Source organism: Myxocyprinus asiaticus, chromosome 7 (assembly GCF_019703515.2).
Source record: "Myxocyprinus asiaticus isolate MX2 ecotype Aquarium Trade chromosome 7, UBuf_Myxa_2, whole genome shotgun sequence".
NCBI classification, from domain to species: Eukaryota; Metazoa; Chordata; class Actinopteri; order Cypriniformes; family Catostomidae; genus Myxocyprinus; species Myxocyprinus asiaticus.
In genome coordinates, this window is record NC_059350.1 from 55,273,414 (window position 1) to 55,290,514 (window position 17,101).

Sequence of the window (17,101 nt, forward strand, 5' to 3'; positions counted from 1 at the left end):
ACATCCAGTGGTTTCATCAATGTCTTCGGAAACAATTCAGTTGATTTTGGGTGAGAACAGATCAAAATATAACTCCTTTGACAATCATGATTTCTAGCTCGATTAAATTTCTTAGTGCTTGATGCATGCACAGAGCGCTAGATGGCGCTATAGGAAGTGTAATCTGGAGCTGGAAATCATGATCGCCAAGGAGACCACTGATGTCATGATTATACTGAAAAAATAGTCATATTTTGGTCTGTTCTTACACCCTGTCTACACGACGTGTCAACACAAATATTCCTAGCCATTATTTTTGTTGTTGGCAGTAGTAGCGCCAGCGTGCGCAGCGCAAAATGGAATGGGACATCTGTTTACTGTCGTCGCAACGCACTGCAACGGACGCTTCTAGTGTTGCTGCCAGCACACTGCACGAGTCTGTGTTTGTAGCTTGCTGGCCTGATTAGCATTGCTTATTCTTCTTATACGTTCATCGTTTTATCCTTTACCATTTTACTGCATGCTTCGTTTTTTCCGCTTTTCTACTGTTTCAACTGCGTGAATTTTACCTCGCACACCCGTTTTCTCTCTTTTTTATTTTATTTTTTCACTCAAGTTATTTCTTCATGCATTGCATGCCACATGTTTACTATAGCTTCTTCCATCAGCAGTGAGGGATTTACATGTGATAAATGTAAGGAATTAGTCAGGCTGACGGAGAAGTTAAATGAGTTAGAGACCCGCATCCGAACGCTAGTGGAAGTCAGTGAGAAAGAGAAGCCGGTAGATACTGTTTCGGATGCGGGTAGAACAGCGAGCAACACACACACTTCGATTCCGGCTGTAGAGCCCCTGCAGCAGGGCGTTTGGGTGACGTCTTGGCAGCATACTCACTTAGCAAAGCGACACCACTCTCCCGTTCCTGTTAGGGTTTCCAATCGATTCTTCCCACTCAGTGATGCACCCACTGAGAATCATGTTGAAAGAGCCCTAGTTATAGGTGATTCTATTGCAAGGAATGTGCAAATAGAGACTCCAGCCACCATTGTTAAATGCATTTCGGGTACCAGAGCATCTGACATCAGATCAAATGTATAAGTGCTGGTTAATGCTAAACGTAGATTTTCTAAAATTGATATTCATGTTGGCAATAATGATGTCCAGCTTCACCAGTTGGAGATCACTAGAGATAATGTTAAAGAGGTGTGTGAACTTGCAAAAACTATATCAGACACTGTAAGATGCTCTGCCCCCCTCCCTGCACATCGTGGTGATGAGGTTTATAGTAGATTTGTGTCACTGAATGGCTGGATGTCTGAGTGGTGTCTGGAGAATAGAATAGGATTTATAGACAATTGGAAGAATTTTTGGGGTAGACCTGACCTGCTAAAGAGAGACAGACTCCATCCCTCCAGGGAAGGTGCCACTCTCCTCTATAGTAATTTGGCTCATAGTCTTAATAGTGATAGTATTTGACTAACTGGGGTCCAGGTCAGGAAGCAGACAAACTGGCTAATCCGAATGTTTGCTAGCTGCCTTGAGACATCACACAGGTCACAAACTACAACACATAGAGACTGTATCAACTAGATATCATATAGAGACTGTGTCTGTTCCACAAACTACCAAACACAAAACTCTCACTAAGTAATTTAGAAAAAAATGTATTAAGGTAAAACTTGAAAAAATAAATAATAATAATTGAAGATAAACATCATATGAAGGTAGGGCTACTAAACATTAGATCTTTTTCAACCAAAGCACTAATTGTAAATGAAATTATTACAGATCATAGTTTGGATGTGCTCTGTTTTACTGAAACCTGGCTTAAACCGGATGAATATATTAGTTTAAATGAATCTACTCCCCCAGTTTATTGTTATAAACATGAGCCTCAAGGTGTTGCTACAATTTACAGTGAAGTTTTTTTTGTTACACAGAAGACAGGATAAAAGTCTTTTGAACTAATAATGCTTAATGTATCCGTCAGATATAAATAAAAAATCTCTGTCGTCATTTTCCCTTGCTACAGTATATCGATTACCCGGGCCATATTCTGATTTCCTTGGTGAATTTCTATTCACCAAGAGCGATGACATCTCAGATCATTACTTAGTCTCTTGTTTGCTGCAATCAGCTAATGTCACTCAATCTACACCACGCTATTTTTCAGGTAGAACTATTCTTTCGACCACTAAAGATAGCTTCACTAATAATCTTCCAGAATTGTCTCACATATTCAGTAAACCAAAAAGTCTAGATGAACTTGATGTAATAACAGAAAATATAAATACGGTCTTCTCTAGCACTCTTGATAGTGTCGCCCCACTTTGATTAATGAAAATTAAAGAAAAAAGCCCCGCACCGTGGTACAATGTTCACAATCATGCTCTCAAGAGAGCAGATCGGAAAATGGAGCACAAGTGGAAGAATACAAAATTAGAGGTATTTCACGGTGCATGGAAGGATAGTGTCTGTAGCTATAGACAGGCACTAAAACCTGCCAGGTCAGCATATTTCAGCAAACTCATAGAAAATAACCACAACAATCCTAGGTGTTTATTCAGTACTGTGGATAAATTGGTTAGGAATAAAACATCAACTGAACCAGATATTCCATCGCAGCACAATAGTAATGCCCAATCCCAATGCGGTCTAAATTCATGTGGTGGCGTAGTGACTCGTCTCAATCCGGGTGGTGAAGGATGAATCTCAGTTGCCTCCACATCTGAGACAGTCAATCTGCGCATCTTATCACGTGGCTTGTTGAGCGTGTTACCGCGGAGACATAGCGCATGTGGAGGCTTCACGCTATTCTCCGCGGCATCCACGCTCAACTCACCACCGAGAGCGAGAACCACATTATAGTGACCACGAGGAGGTTACCCCATGTGACTCTACCCTCCCTAGCAACCGGGCCAATTTGGTTGCTTAGGAGACCTGGCTGGAGTCACTCAGCACTCCCTGGATTCTAACTCGTGACTCCAGGTGTGGTAGTTAGTAATGACTTCATTAATGTTTTTACTAATAATATAGAAATCATCAGAAATAAAATTGGAATTATGCAATTGTCAGTCACAGTACCACAGAAAACAGTGTCTCATAATTTTCCTCTCAAGCAACTTCAATCCTTTGCTGTCATAGGTCAAGAAGAGCTAACAAAACTTATCAAAAAATCAAAAGTCACAACATGTATGTTAGATCCAATACCAACTAAGATCTTAAAACAGGTATTCCATTTTATGTGCCTTTTTTATTTCTCTTGAAAACAGACACAAAAACATATAAATTCTCATATTTTGATCCATTAAGAGTTTTCTTTTAATGCATTTACCGGTAAGCAACAACAAAATGTAACTGTAATTACTGATTACTAGTACTTGGTTCTTGTAATCTGATTACTTAAAAGATTAGACCAGTTATTTATGTAAATCAACGTCATAAATAAAAACTGTTTCAAAAATTGTGAAGCCGAAAACACTCGAAGACTATATAAGCTGTAGGTGGATTATTTATTTATTTATTTATTTCGGATTTTTCCCCTTTTTATCCTAATTTGGAATGCCCAATTCCCAATGTGCTTTTTAAGTCCTCGTGGTTGTGTAGTGATTCGCCTCAGTCTGGGTGGCAGAGGACGAATCCCAGTTGCCTCCGTGTCTGAGACCATCAACCCACACATCTTATCACGTGTTGAGTGCGTTGCCACGGAGATATAGCATGTGTGGAGGCTTCATGCCATCCACTGTGGCAACCACGCTCAACTCACCACAAGCCCCACCGAGAGTGAGAACCACATTATAGCGACCATGAGGAGGTTACCCCATGTGACTCTACCCTCCCTAGCAACCGGGCCAATTTGGTTGCTTTGGAGACCTGGCTGGAGTCACTCAGCACGCCCTGGGATTCGAACTAGCGAACTCCAGGGGTGGTAGCCAGCGTCTTTACTCGCTGAGCTACCCAGATCCACATAGGTGGATTTAAAATGAAGAATTAGAGGGATTGATAAATTAATATGTAATCATGTAATTCATAAAAAGTCAGGTAAATATAAATAGTAAATGAGTAATTCTTCATTTGTGTCATTTTTGAAGCTCAATAATTGCTGCTGTAGTATTGAGAACGGTGTTTCCTGCACATTCATGGATCCATTGCAGGTAGTTGGAGACACGCGTGTAGATGCCGTATGTCCCCGGGCGAGCACACCCTCGACCCCAGCTCACGATACCCAGCAGAAATGTGGTGTCCCTGTAGTGGGTCACCAGTGGCCCACCGCTGTCGCCTTGACATGAGTCTTGCTTTCCCTCGATGTAACCTGCACAGAACATGTTGCTGGTGATGGACACTTTGCTCTTCTCGATGCACTCCTGCGTGCGGATTCGAGGCACTATCAGCCGTCGCAGTAATCGTGATGTCGGCCCATCCTCGCTGCGTTTGCCCCACCCGCTCACCGTGTGCTTGCTGATGGTCCATAACACGTTTATGGCCATGTCTCGCTGAGGCAGGCACACAGGAACAGCATATGAACTGTATATGATGGGGCTGCGCAGACGCAATAATGCAATGTCGTTTTCTGCGGTCTTTGATACGTATCTGGGGTGCATGATCATCTGATCCACCTGTATGATCTGCTCTGTGCCCTCCTCCACCTCAATGTCATGCTCACCTGATGCACGGCAAAACAGACAGATTATAAACGCACAATGTATACATCAGGATGGGTGTAAAATGTGACTTTTGAGTGTCTGTACCTGCAACTATCTTGAGGAACTCAACTCTGAGATTCTCTAAACAGTGAGCGGCAGTGATGATCCAGGTGGGTTTATAGATCACACCTCCACAGAAGCCCTTCTCACTGTACTTCAGCAACACCTGTCATCACACACACACACACACACACACACATTGGCTTTAAAGTCTAGAACATCCTGAGAACATTTATGGCCACAAACACACTGAACCTAATATGATTGTCACTCCTCTTCTAAGTGTTTAATCTCATTCTGTTCACACAGAGCTACATTCTACAACACAATTCACACCTAAAACATTCAGGTAATGACAACCAAATTCACATTAAATCTGTGCAGTGTGTACACAGTGTTAATCTCTTCAACTAAAGTTTTTTTATTTTTATTTTGTCAACGATAACAACAACGAGACAAAAAAGACACATCATGACGGTAATCATGTGGTTTTAATTAAAACGCAGTGTTGATGAAAATATGATGGGAAACAAATATATTGCATGATGCAACAATGCACTAACACCATTTTATTTATTTATTTATAAACAAAAAAGATAAAAGAGTGAAAGAGTGTGTAACTTGTGTTGTGAATATGCAGTTTCCTTAAAAACATGCTACATGAAACACAACATCATAAACTGTGTAAATGTGAGGAATTTACAACAGAGTCATTTCTAAAAGTAGTGAATACTTCAGTATATTCATTATATGTGTTAATTTCAAGAGCTCAGCTTCTCACGAATCTCACATTTTAAACTTTCTTCTTTAATGGTTAAATAATTGAAAGTAGTTCATAAATGTTTTAAAATGTTGGAATATTTAACATATACTGTACATGTTTTTGTAATTTTGCACATTATTGTCAACTAAAATGTTATTTTCTGTCAACTAAAATTACATATATCATTTATGTCATTTTAGTAAAATGAATGAATATGACATGATTACATATTGACAAAAATTAAAGGACACTTTCATAAAAAGAAAACAACTATGACTAAAAAACTGTGAATATTTACTACATTTTTACACATAAAAAAAAAAAAAAAACATGTTAACATTTTAAATGTGAAATTACATTTTAGTGAATTGGTCTAAATCTGAAGCTTTGTCTCTGACAGCGTACTGTTCAGTAACGGCTTTTCAGCCGAGCACCTTCCAATGGCCCAAACAGGGCATTAAGTATTTGGGTATTTTATTCCCAGCAAATTTGTGTGATTTAGTTAGAGTTAATTTTGACCCTTTAATAAAAAGTTTTTCGAGCGATGTGAGCAGGTGGGCTTCATTACATTTCTCTATGATTGGGAAGATTAATGTTATTAAAATGAGTTGTATTACCTGCAACAATCTCTCCCTGTAGATGTCCCCCTCTCTTATTTCAAGCAATTAGATAGCATAGTGAAGTCCTTCATTTGGAATGGTAAGTGTGCCAGATTGCATTTCAGTAAGCTGCATAGGCCGATTGACAAAGGTGGGCTAGGCCTACCCAAGATTTTGTTTTATTATTATGCACTCGGTCTCAGACATTTGGCTCATTGGTCGCTTCCACCTGAGAGAGCCCCTCCCTGGTTTTGTATTGAACAGGAAGTTCTTGCCCCTATTTCACCATCGCAAAGCCTTTCAATCAAACTAATCGGAGAACTTAAATTACGCCCCATTATCCTGCATTTGCACGCGGTATGGACAAAAGTGTCCAGAGTGTTTAATTCGGACATTTATTTAATTCAGACGTAGCGCGTGTGGAGGCTCACGCTATTCCCCAAGCATATGGCTGAACCCTAAACTATGTATTAATAAGTCCCCTTTCTGTTGGTCAGAGTGGATTGTGAGGGAGGTTACTACACTCGGTGACCTATATGAGAGTGGAGTTCCACCTGCTCTGTACTATTTTTGGGAGTAGCACACACCCCCCTAAAGCAGCAGATACTCTGGGAGGGGTGATTACTGCTTTTGGAAAAGGTCATGAGGCATCAGTGTATTACTCCCTGCTAATTCAGAGTCTGGGGGATGGAGCTTCAACTTCACTCAAGAGATTATGGGAGAAAGATTTAAACTTGGTATTGGAGGAGGGAGTGTGGGCTAGGATTCTAAAAAATGTCAAGTCTGCATCTAGAGATGCAAGGGTGCGCCTTATGCAGTTCAAGATTTTACATCGATTCTATTGGACCCCCTCTAGATTGTATAGGTTTGGTCTTAAAGACACACCCACCTGCTGGCGATGCCAATCAGAGGATGGAGACACAACCCAAGTTTTTTTGTGGTGTGTTAAGATTCAAGAATTTTGGTTGAAGGTTCAGAGTTTTATGTGTGATGCATTGGGCACTCAAATTTCATTTTGCCCCAGACTCTGTATTTTAGGCAATGGGGCGGTCATTAATATAGGGGATAAATGCATAAAAAATTGGGTCCTAGCCGGTGTTATGATCATCAGACGGATCATTCTTAGGGGATGGAAATCGGCTAGAGCACCCTCATTTCAAGAGTGGCACACAGAGATGGGCAGGGTGGTGGCATTTGAGGAGATGTCATATAGAAGGCTAGGCAACTTAGATTCCTTCAATAAGAAATGGGGCAGATATTTGGCCTTTTTGGAGGACTCTCAGGGAGGGGCAGTGGAGAGAGAAGTGCAATTTTAAATGTGTGTGATTATTATTATTATGTTTTTATATATATATATATATATATATATATATATATATATATATATATATATATATATATATATATATATATATATATAGTATATTTTTCTTTTTTTGTGTGTGTGTAACTCAAGTTGTGACCACAGGCATATTTGTTGAGGGTCAGGGTGGGATTGGGAGGGGGAAAGGGAATAATGGGGGTTATAGTTGATTCTATGAATATATGTTTTGCTTTTCTGTTTCAAATGTGTGAATCAATAAAAAGTGTTAATCGCCAATTACATTTTAATTTCTCATATTTCTATTGTAATTAATTAGATCTAATTATTTTAAATCTAAAAAAATAAAAATAAATAAAAATAAATAATAGGGTTAGGGTTAACCCTCACCTAACCCCAACAATAATAATACAAATTACAAGACATAGAAAATATATAAATGCATCAATAAAAAAAATAAACAAATGGACAGACAAATCTCAACTCACGGTTCGACTAGAAGCCTCGGAGAAAAGATTTTAACTGTGATTTAAAAGATAACAACTTTGGAGCTGTTCTAATTGGCAGGGATAAACTGCTCCAAAGAGGTCCCCCTTTAGCTTGAGTCTGGTCCTACTGTAGGTTCAGTCAAAATCCTCTGATCAGAAGAGATCTAAGGGGCTTGTGTATATGCAAAAGGTCAGAAAGATAGGATGGTGCTAACCCATTTAATGATTTGAAAACAAACAATAAAATCTTCAAATCAATTCTATAATCAATGTACCGGCAGCCAATGAAAAGAGGTTAATATTGGAGAGATGTGGTCTCATTTGTGAGTACCCGTCAAGAGTCTAGCAGCAGTATTTTGAACCATTTGCAGTCTTGACAAAGATGACTGGCTGACTCCTATGTAAAGGGAATTCCAATAGTCCATACGTGAAGAAACAAAGGCATACATCACCCTCTCAAAATTGTTAAAAGAAAGAATAGGCTTAACTTTGGTCAGTAATCTTAACACTTTCAGCTCTGAGGGTGTATTTAAAGATTTCTTGTTTCAGTGGCATACCCAAAATTAAACAAAGACCAAAGGCAGACGCTGGCTACCACCCCTGGAGTTCGCTAGTTCAAATCCCAGGGCATGCTGAGTGACTCCAGCCAGGTCTCCAAAGCAACCAAATTGGCCCGATTGCTAGGGAGGGTAGAGTCACATGGGGTAACCTCCTCATGGTCGCTATAATGTGGTTCGTTCTCAGTGGGGCGCGTGGTGAGTTGAGCGTGGATGCCGCGGTGGATGGCGTGAAGCTTGTCTCCGTGGCAACGCACTCAACAAGCCATGTGATAAGATGCGTGGGTTGATGGTCTCAGAGACGGAGGCAGCTGGGATTTGTCCTCCACCACCCGGATTGAGGTGAATCACTACGCCACCACGAGGACTTAAAAAGCACACTGGGAATTGGGCATTCCAAATTGGGAGAAAAAGGGGGGGAAAAGTGAGTAACAAGATCTCATTCAGTTCCATTCTGTGTTATTTGAGTCATCATTGAGTCTGTGTCATGTATTTGGCGGCATCTCCTGGTGGTTATATGTAATTACAGTGATCGATCATCTCTGCCCATATTTGGATGACTTCCACCTCTGGTTGCAGCGATTTGAATCTTAATACGACTGGTTTAGCGTTCATTACGCTGGACAACGTACTACATCATTTCCGATGAAGTCATCTGATCCAGGAAAGATAACGTGTTTTTAACCAGATAACACATTATGTGGTGTGTCCACATTGTGATTCATGTGGATTATCTAATGATCTATGCATCTGATTATCTTGTGTGTGGACTCGTTTGAAAGATAATCACCTCCTCTAAGTAATGATATCTGATATTTTATGTTCTGTTTATTTTTCTTGAAGTTAGAAGCGAAAACACGGCATATAAGCAACACCAACATAATTGTCAAACACATATACTTAGCTATTACTCACTATATTTTTGTCTGTGAGTAAAACAAATTGGCTGGTTGTATTCTACTCTTTGAGAGCTTTCCAACAACATATGACACATGGACTATTTGATGAGTTTGATGTTTTTACTGATTACAATAATATGTACAGCGCAAAATTATTACAATTCTCAAAACAGAACACTTCTGATTTGTCTGCAAATTTTAAAGCACTTGAACATTTGTTCATAATGTCTACATGTATTGGAAAGTATGGCTTTTTAGCTTTCAAACGATACCTATATTGTGTTGGTCAGGACTATAATATATAGTTATAAATATTTTAATCATCACTTTTTTTCTCGACGGACCTGCCGGCGGGCGGGCCAATCCGAGCTTAAAGAGTTAAACTGTTTGCATCTGTATTTCTGTTTTACAACTGCAAGATGCCAAAACGCTGCTTTGTCATCAGTATGTAAACCATTAGGTGCCTTCACACATCACACAAAGTCTTTACCTAAAATGAAATCATTTTGGTGAATTTTGGTGCTGATGTGTGAATATTAGCAGAACGGAACATTGCTGGTTTGAGAGTGACTCTTATACTCAGTTCATATAATAATAATTTAGTGGATTCACTCCCTCAATTAAATCCAGCTGTCACTCCCAAAACTGCACTGGGCCATATAGACTCTGTAATGTCTGACTGCTGTACCTGCCAAGGACAGTGACCTTTAGGACATTCCTCTCCACCAACGATACGAGATCTGGGGTCTTCATAAGGGTTGACAGCACTTCCTTTACCCTGAAGAAGTGGAACCTTTCCACACGGAAAAGCCTCTTAGAAAAGACAATTACAGTATTGAAATTTTAATGCAAACACCAATTGTCTATAAAATTTCAAGAGACCCTCAATGATTAGTGGCCCCCCAAAAGTATTTTGACACTTTTGTTCCCATTAAAAATGTGTGAATGTCATTGCATTAGATAGTGAAATATGAAAGCAAGTGTGATCTGTGTGTATCAAACACTTTCTCAGAACTAACTTGACTTTTCGGAGGGATTTTTTATTCAATGATTTTTAACCAACTGGTGTTGTGATGATTTTTAGTGGATGTATGAAGACACACAGGTGAACTTATTATCAGGGGTTCAAGCACAAATAGCTGAAACCCTATTTTAATTGTTAGGATTATTTATTTATTTATTTTCTCCCCAATTTGGAATGCTCAATTCCCAATGCGCTCTAAGTCCTCGTGGTGGCGTAGTGACTCGCCTCAATCCGGGTGGCAGAGGATGAATCTCAGTTGCCTCCACGTCTGAGACCGTCAATCCACGCATTTTATGACGTGGCTTGTTGAGCACATTACCGCGGAGACGTAGCACGTGTGGAGGCTCACGCTATTCCCCATGTGACTCTACCCTCCCTAGCAACCAAGCCAATTTTGGTTGCTTAGGAGACCTGGCTGGAGTCACTCAGCACACCCTGGATTCAAACTCACGACTCCAGGTGTGATAGTCAGCGTCAATACTCGCTGAGATACCCAGGCCCCAATTGTTAGCATTATTATTATTAGTATTTTGCCCTAAAACTGATCCTGCAGACCAAACCGTAAGGCCTAGAGACGTGAAATTCTGGGGAATGGTAGTACTCCAGCTGGCTAGCCATACACATGGACTCGGCCCAATCAGCCAATGGTGGGGGGGACGCTATAGTGAACAAAACAAAGCTCTGCCCCCTAGATATTGCACAATTTTGGATTTTTCACAAAACCTACTTTTTCAAACTAGTCCTAGGCCGCTTGCCTTATCAGATCCAAACCAGTGCAGAAAAATTCTCTGGAGTCCCAGTATCAATAATTATCAAAAAAAGTTTGAACTTTCGATTAATCGTGGCAAAATTACTCCAAAATGTAAGAAGTAGTCGTGGCCACATTTACTTAACTGATTAAAACTCTTGAAAGAAATGAGATATTATCACCAAATTTGGAACACTTCTGTATGGGGTAATTCTGAGGACACACAAAAAAAATTGCGTGCCTCTGCTTCTTGTGGGCGCTATAATAATTAAAAATCTAAAAATGGCTCTAACTATGGAACCGAAATTTTGCATGCAGTTACTTTGTACAACGTGCCATCATTAAAAACATGCGTCAGCGACCAATCAAATTTTATCATCTGTTTTACAAGGTTATAAAAGGCGGATTGAAACGAAATGTAGTAGGCCTATTTGTCTCTTGGCCCAAGAGGTTTGTGCAAAATTTAGGCGCTATCGCATTTTTCATGCGTGTAAATTGTTGTATAAACTGCAATGTTTCACACAGACACACATTATTCATACTATATGATGAATCTTTATTCTAAACAACTTTGCCTCAAGAACCATTGGTGTGAATCAAATAGTTTGTTAAATATTTGAGATTATTTAAATTATTATTATTTTTTTTAAATAAACCTAGGCCATTCGCCATTTTAGAACCAAACCAGTGCAGAGAGATTTTCTGGAGTCCCAATATCTATAATTATAAAACCAAAATCAAACATTCGATTAATCGTCAATAGGGCTGGGCGATACATTGAATACCCACGTTATAATCGCAATGATTTTGCTGACAATGTAGCCCTAATCGTCAGAATGTTATGCTAAAACGTACGAAATGGCCGTGGCCCCTTTTACTTAAATGGTTATAACTCTTGAACGGAATGAGATATTTTCACTATATTTTAGACACTTATGTAGTAGGTAAATCTGAGGACACACACAAAATTGCACACTTCTGCCTCTTGGTGGCGCTATAACAGTCAGGAATGTAAAAAATACAATATCTCTGTGCTACCTAACCTGATAGTTCTGAAAATTAAGACACTTTATCATTGTTTAGGTGCTAACAGACCTTGTAATTAATATTTAATATCTGTTGCATTTGTACTTAAAGGCTCTTAAACACTTGAACCCCGTTAATTGCTGCTTGCAGCTATATTTGTCAAATGTTTTGCTTGAAAATTGTGCTTGTGCTATCTTTCTCTCAGATAAACACCACTTGCTTTGATATTTTGTTGTCTACTCTGCTGAAAAAACTGATAAAACCAGCCTAGGCTGGTTGGCTGGTTTTATCTGGTTGCCCAGCCTGGTCTTAGTTGGTCAGTTGGCTGTTTTAGAGGGGTTTTGAACACTTTTTTGTTAGCCGGTCTCCCAGACTAACAAGCTAAACAGTGTCCAAAACCCCTCTAAAACAGCCAACTGACCAACTAAGACCAGGCTGGGCAACCAGATAAAACCAGCCAACCAGCTTTTTTAATTCTGCAGGGTAATGCAATGACATTTATATATGTTTGACTTTATACTATCAAAACACATCAAACATCCAGCTAAACATCACAAAGTCTAGCCACTAATGTGTATAATCTTTAGTAAACAAACAGACAGCACAAGTATAGATGGCTGACTAGCTTGAACTGTTTTTGTGATTTTCTCACCATGTGTCAGGCAGTTCTGACCGTTTGACCCTAATAAATACCCGTCTGCACAGGAACAGTTACGTTGACCATCCTCCTCCACACAGAAGTGCTCACAGCGCCCGTTGTCATGGAGACACGAGTCAGGAACATCCTTAATGACTGAAGGAGTCAAATCCAAGATGAATGTTTTGTGCCTGATTCAGGAATCTCTGTTTGTTCTTAAACTTCAAGGTCGTGGCAGTTCTCATGCCACTCTGAATGCCAAAACGGCTTTCACAACATTGTTCAGATAATGTCCTGATGAAGCAGTTGCACATAGATGAGGCACTTTCCATGAATAGGTTACAAACTGTATAAAGCTCCTGAATCACATTTAATTTTCCATAACTCATGTTTAAACAACACTTTAAACAACAGTACAACACATTCAGGAGACTGTGGGCCCTATTTTAGGTGCTATGCGATACATCATAGGCACCAAGTCGGTGGTCTTGGGCATGAAGTTTTGGGATTTTGGTGCAAGTATGCGCTAAGTCTTTTTCACAAGTAGGTTTGGTGAAATTGTACGTGCTGGGTCAAGTGCTATTTAATTCTGAGGTTCTTCTCCGACACTGTCTGTGTCCTATTATAAAGTCCATTCCCTGTCAAGCACCAACGATATAAACAAAGACAGCACATTCATAAGATGTTGGTTGTGCAAATGGACTGTATTCTCCAAACTGCAAATGCAGGAACTGAGTTTAGACTTTGTGCTGAAAACAGACGTGCTTTTGAAATGTCTCAGCGCAATAACCTATTTCTAAAGAAAATAGCAAATTGCGTTTTGCGCCACTTCATTAACATACAACACACCCACAGTTTGCGCGCATACACATACAGTAGTGCAAACACTCTATGATGAGAAGGAGGGTGTGGCCAGGCCGTGATGGAGCACGGCCGGCGCTGAATCAGCTGATCAGCGGGAGAGCGAGATAAAGGGGTGGCCAGAGACTCCGGTTCGAGAGAGAGACACACACATGGCCGTGCTGCGTGTTTGTTTATGTTGGTTTTAAGTTTAACATTAAAGTTTATGTTTACTGTTCCCGCCTCCTCCTTGCCCATCCTTATACTGTTACACACTCCCACTCATGCCCACTTGCACTTTGCGCTGGCACGAAAATTGCACTTAGAATGAGCACTCTCATGAAAATTGGATAAGACATATTGCATGGTCATTGCGCTGTGCCTAGCACAGTCAAAAAAACAGAGACCTTTAAGTCTATCTCTCACAGCCTCATTTTCATTCCCGTCAAAAATTAAAGATGGCACTACTGTGTTGTGTTCAATGCTTCTGTCAAGCCCATTCATCCCTGTTACAGAAGTTACCGTGGAAAATATTATCAAAAACAATTATAATTTTTGGGGGAATATAGATTTATCAATAATTACAAATCACATCTTAGAGCTGTCAGTACTGCCACCTTTACACAGATATGAAAGTCTTACCGTGCTCACAGTGGCGTCCATTGAAGCCCGGCGCGCACAGACACGTGTAGGATTCTGCGTTATGAATCTCGCACTTGCCGTTATTCTCACAGGGGTTTGATTTGCAGTGATCTTTAACTGTAGATGAACAGACAGACTTTATTTGCATGGAATAAAGTACAATGACATTTATTTAGATAAAAAAAAAAAAAAAAACTTCAAAGTCTCACCATTGTATTTTATCCAGAACTCATTCTGTGTGGAAACAAGGAATGGGTTAAATTTGTCATGACGGGTTACACTGATAAAATAGGCAACTCAAATCCTTATTAAGCCGTCAACTAAAATAAATAAATAAGCAGTTGAAGTCACTTTTATTTCAAGTTGTACATCTCATTAAAAAAACTTAAAGGATTAGTTCACCTATAAATGAAAATTCAGTCATTGTTTACTCACCCCTGTGTTGTTATAACTCTATATGACTTTCTTTCTGTTTCTTAACACAAAGGGAGAAATTGTGAAGAAATGTTGTGCTCAGTGATGTCATACAATGGCAGTTTATGGTGACCACCTCTTCAAGCTTCAAAAGAACACAAAAGTATAATTCAGAAGTCTAATAAATTATTGCATGAGACTCATGATTGTTATGAAAGTATACGATAAGATTTGATGTGAAACAAACTGAAATCTGAAGTGTTATTTAGTGAAAATGTTCACTGACCGTTGATCTCCTGTGTGCGTTCATGATAGGACACGAGAGCAGCAGTTCTCGCAGCGCCCTCACGACACTGGGGCGTTCAAGTGAAAACTCATTTTTATCTAAAAACAGTTCCTCCACAGCGATAGTGACAACAGAACACAACACAGCTGCACACAAAACAGAGAGCAGAACTTACTAAACATGTCTGAAGAGTTTGTTGTCCAAGAATTGATGCATTTCTATGCCCAGCCTTATTTTTTTGAGTACTCTGAAATCAAACAGAAACATAGAGGAGCTACAGGCAGCCACGGTCACACCGTGTTCTAACCTGACGGCAAACGACACACGATAAAAGGTATATTTTCTATGGTAATCAGAGTTTTTGTCCTAACCAGCAGTGACAAGTGACGGTACATTCTATCAATCACTTGTTTTCTATTTTCGGCATTGTGTGGGGAACTCCATCCACTGTGAACTGGCACCGGTCCAAAAACATTTAAAAAAATAAGGCTGGGCATAGAAATGCATCAATTCTTCGACAACAAACTCTTCAGACATGTTTAGTAAGTTCTGTTCTCTGTTTTGTGTGCAGTTGTGTTCTGTTGTCACTATCACTGTGGAGGAACTGTTTTATATAAAAACGAGTTTTTGCTTGAACGCCCCAATGTCGCGAGGGCGCTGCGTGAACTGTTGCTCTCGTGCCCTATCATGAACACACACAGGAGATCAACGGTCAGTGAACATTTTCACTAAATAATACATTAGATTTCAGTTTGTTTCTCACCAAATCTTATCGTATACTTTCATAACAATCATGAGTCTCATGAATAATTTATTAGACTTCTGAATTATACTTCTGTGTTCTTTTGAAGCTTGAAGAGGTGGTCACCATAAACTGCCATTGTATGACATCACTGAGCACAATATTTCTTCACAATTTCTCTCTTTGTGTTAAGAAAAAGAAAGAAAGTCATATAGGGTTATAACAACACAGAGGTAAGTAAACAATGACTGAATTTTCATTTTTAGGTGAACTAATCCTTTAAAGATATTTGTTTAACAAACATCACATTGAGCAAGACTACTATCTACAAACCAAACGGAATGCTTTCATTCACTGAACACATGATTATTTCTGTAGTTATCATGTGATAAAAACTGTATATAATACTGACTGTGACCTCCGTGTGTTCAAAAACCTCACGCGCCTCCTCATAGGAGCATTTTTCCTCCAGACACTCCCTCTCCAGATTACCCATCTTCAGCTCCTCAAACCAGCCTGAGTTCGCCCGTTTCATCCGCAACAACACTTCATGAGCCTCGTTTTTCTCTACAAATACTGCAAACACATTCAATACTGATCATGAATAATATTGGATTATTTGTAGTATAATGTGGATATGATTTTTTCTCTTCATATTACCTGTAGCAGAATGACAGCAGTAAAGACTTATGAGGACATATAACACAGACAGGAGACACATGTTGACCAGCGTTCTGATCAGTTAGTCTGTCTGCTGCGGGTTCAAAGGTCTAAAGTCTAAAAACTCTCCACCCACAGAGTTTAGAGTAAACCTGACCCTCCACCCTTCTGAACACAGACACAGGACAAAACATGTTTTACATTTACAGCTTCTGCTTAAAGTCATCTTTTATTTCACATAAACACTTACAGAAATACATCTTTAAAGGTGAAACGTGTGATTTCACCACTAGCAGAACCAAACAGAACTGCAAAAGTATCTAGATGTCCCCATTTTCTGTGCAAAAATCACGATGCCAGGGGGATGGGGGTGGTTGCCAAGGCATTGCTATGCGGTTGCTAGGGCATTTTCACACTAGGCTCATTTGGCACAAGTTTTTTTTCAAACCTGGTGCATTTTCTCCCTTGATTCGTTTAGTTTATGCATATAACATGAACACGGCCATCGCTCTCAGATCCACACCAACACAATCGGTCCTCGAGGACGTTAGTTTTTAAACGAACTCTGGAGTGGTTCACTTGTGATGAGAATGCAAATCGATCCAGCGGACCAACAAATCAAAGAATATCCCTGTGATAACCATGAGTATACCTAATGGAGAGGAAATCTCTGGGTCAGCACGTCACTGTAATTCATCATCAAAACGCAGATTTAGATTTAAATACTGGAAAACGTTTTTGGCAACTATATATATATAATTGCACCTGTAATA

At 39.6% G+C, this 17,101-nt stretch overlaps 1 protein-coding gene across 2 annotated transcripts; it reads right to left on the reverse strand.

Moving 5' to 3' along the window:
- Positions 1–3,212: 3,212 nt before the first annotated feature.
- f7 (coagulation factor VII) lies at positions 3,213–16,428 on the reverse strand. Of its 2 annotated transcripts, none has more exons than XM_051702079.1 (8): positions 16,329–16,428; positions 16,087–16,244; positions 14,436–14,460; positions 14,227–14,343; positions 12,760–12,900; positions 9,998–10,122; positions 4,728–4,848; positions 3,213–4,642 (listed from the first exon to the last, which is right to left on the reverse strand). In XM_051702079.1, the coding sequence occupies exons 1-8, from the start codon at positions 16,387–16,389 to the stop codon at positions 4,059–4,061; spliced, it is 1,332 nt and encodes a 443-aa protein (XP_051558039.1). In that variant the 5' UTR covers positions 16,390–16,428; the 3' UTR covers positions 3,213–4,058. The 2 variants fall into 2 exon arrangements, with proteins under 2 accessions (XP_051558039.1, XP_051558038.1); XM_051702078.1 differs by having other exon boundaries at positions 16,081–16,244.
- Positions 16,429–17,101: the final 673 nt, after the last annotated feature.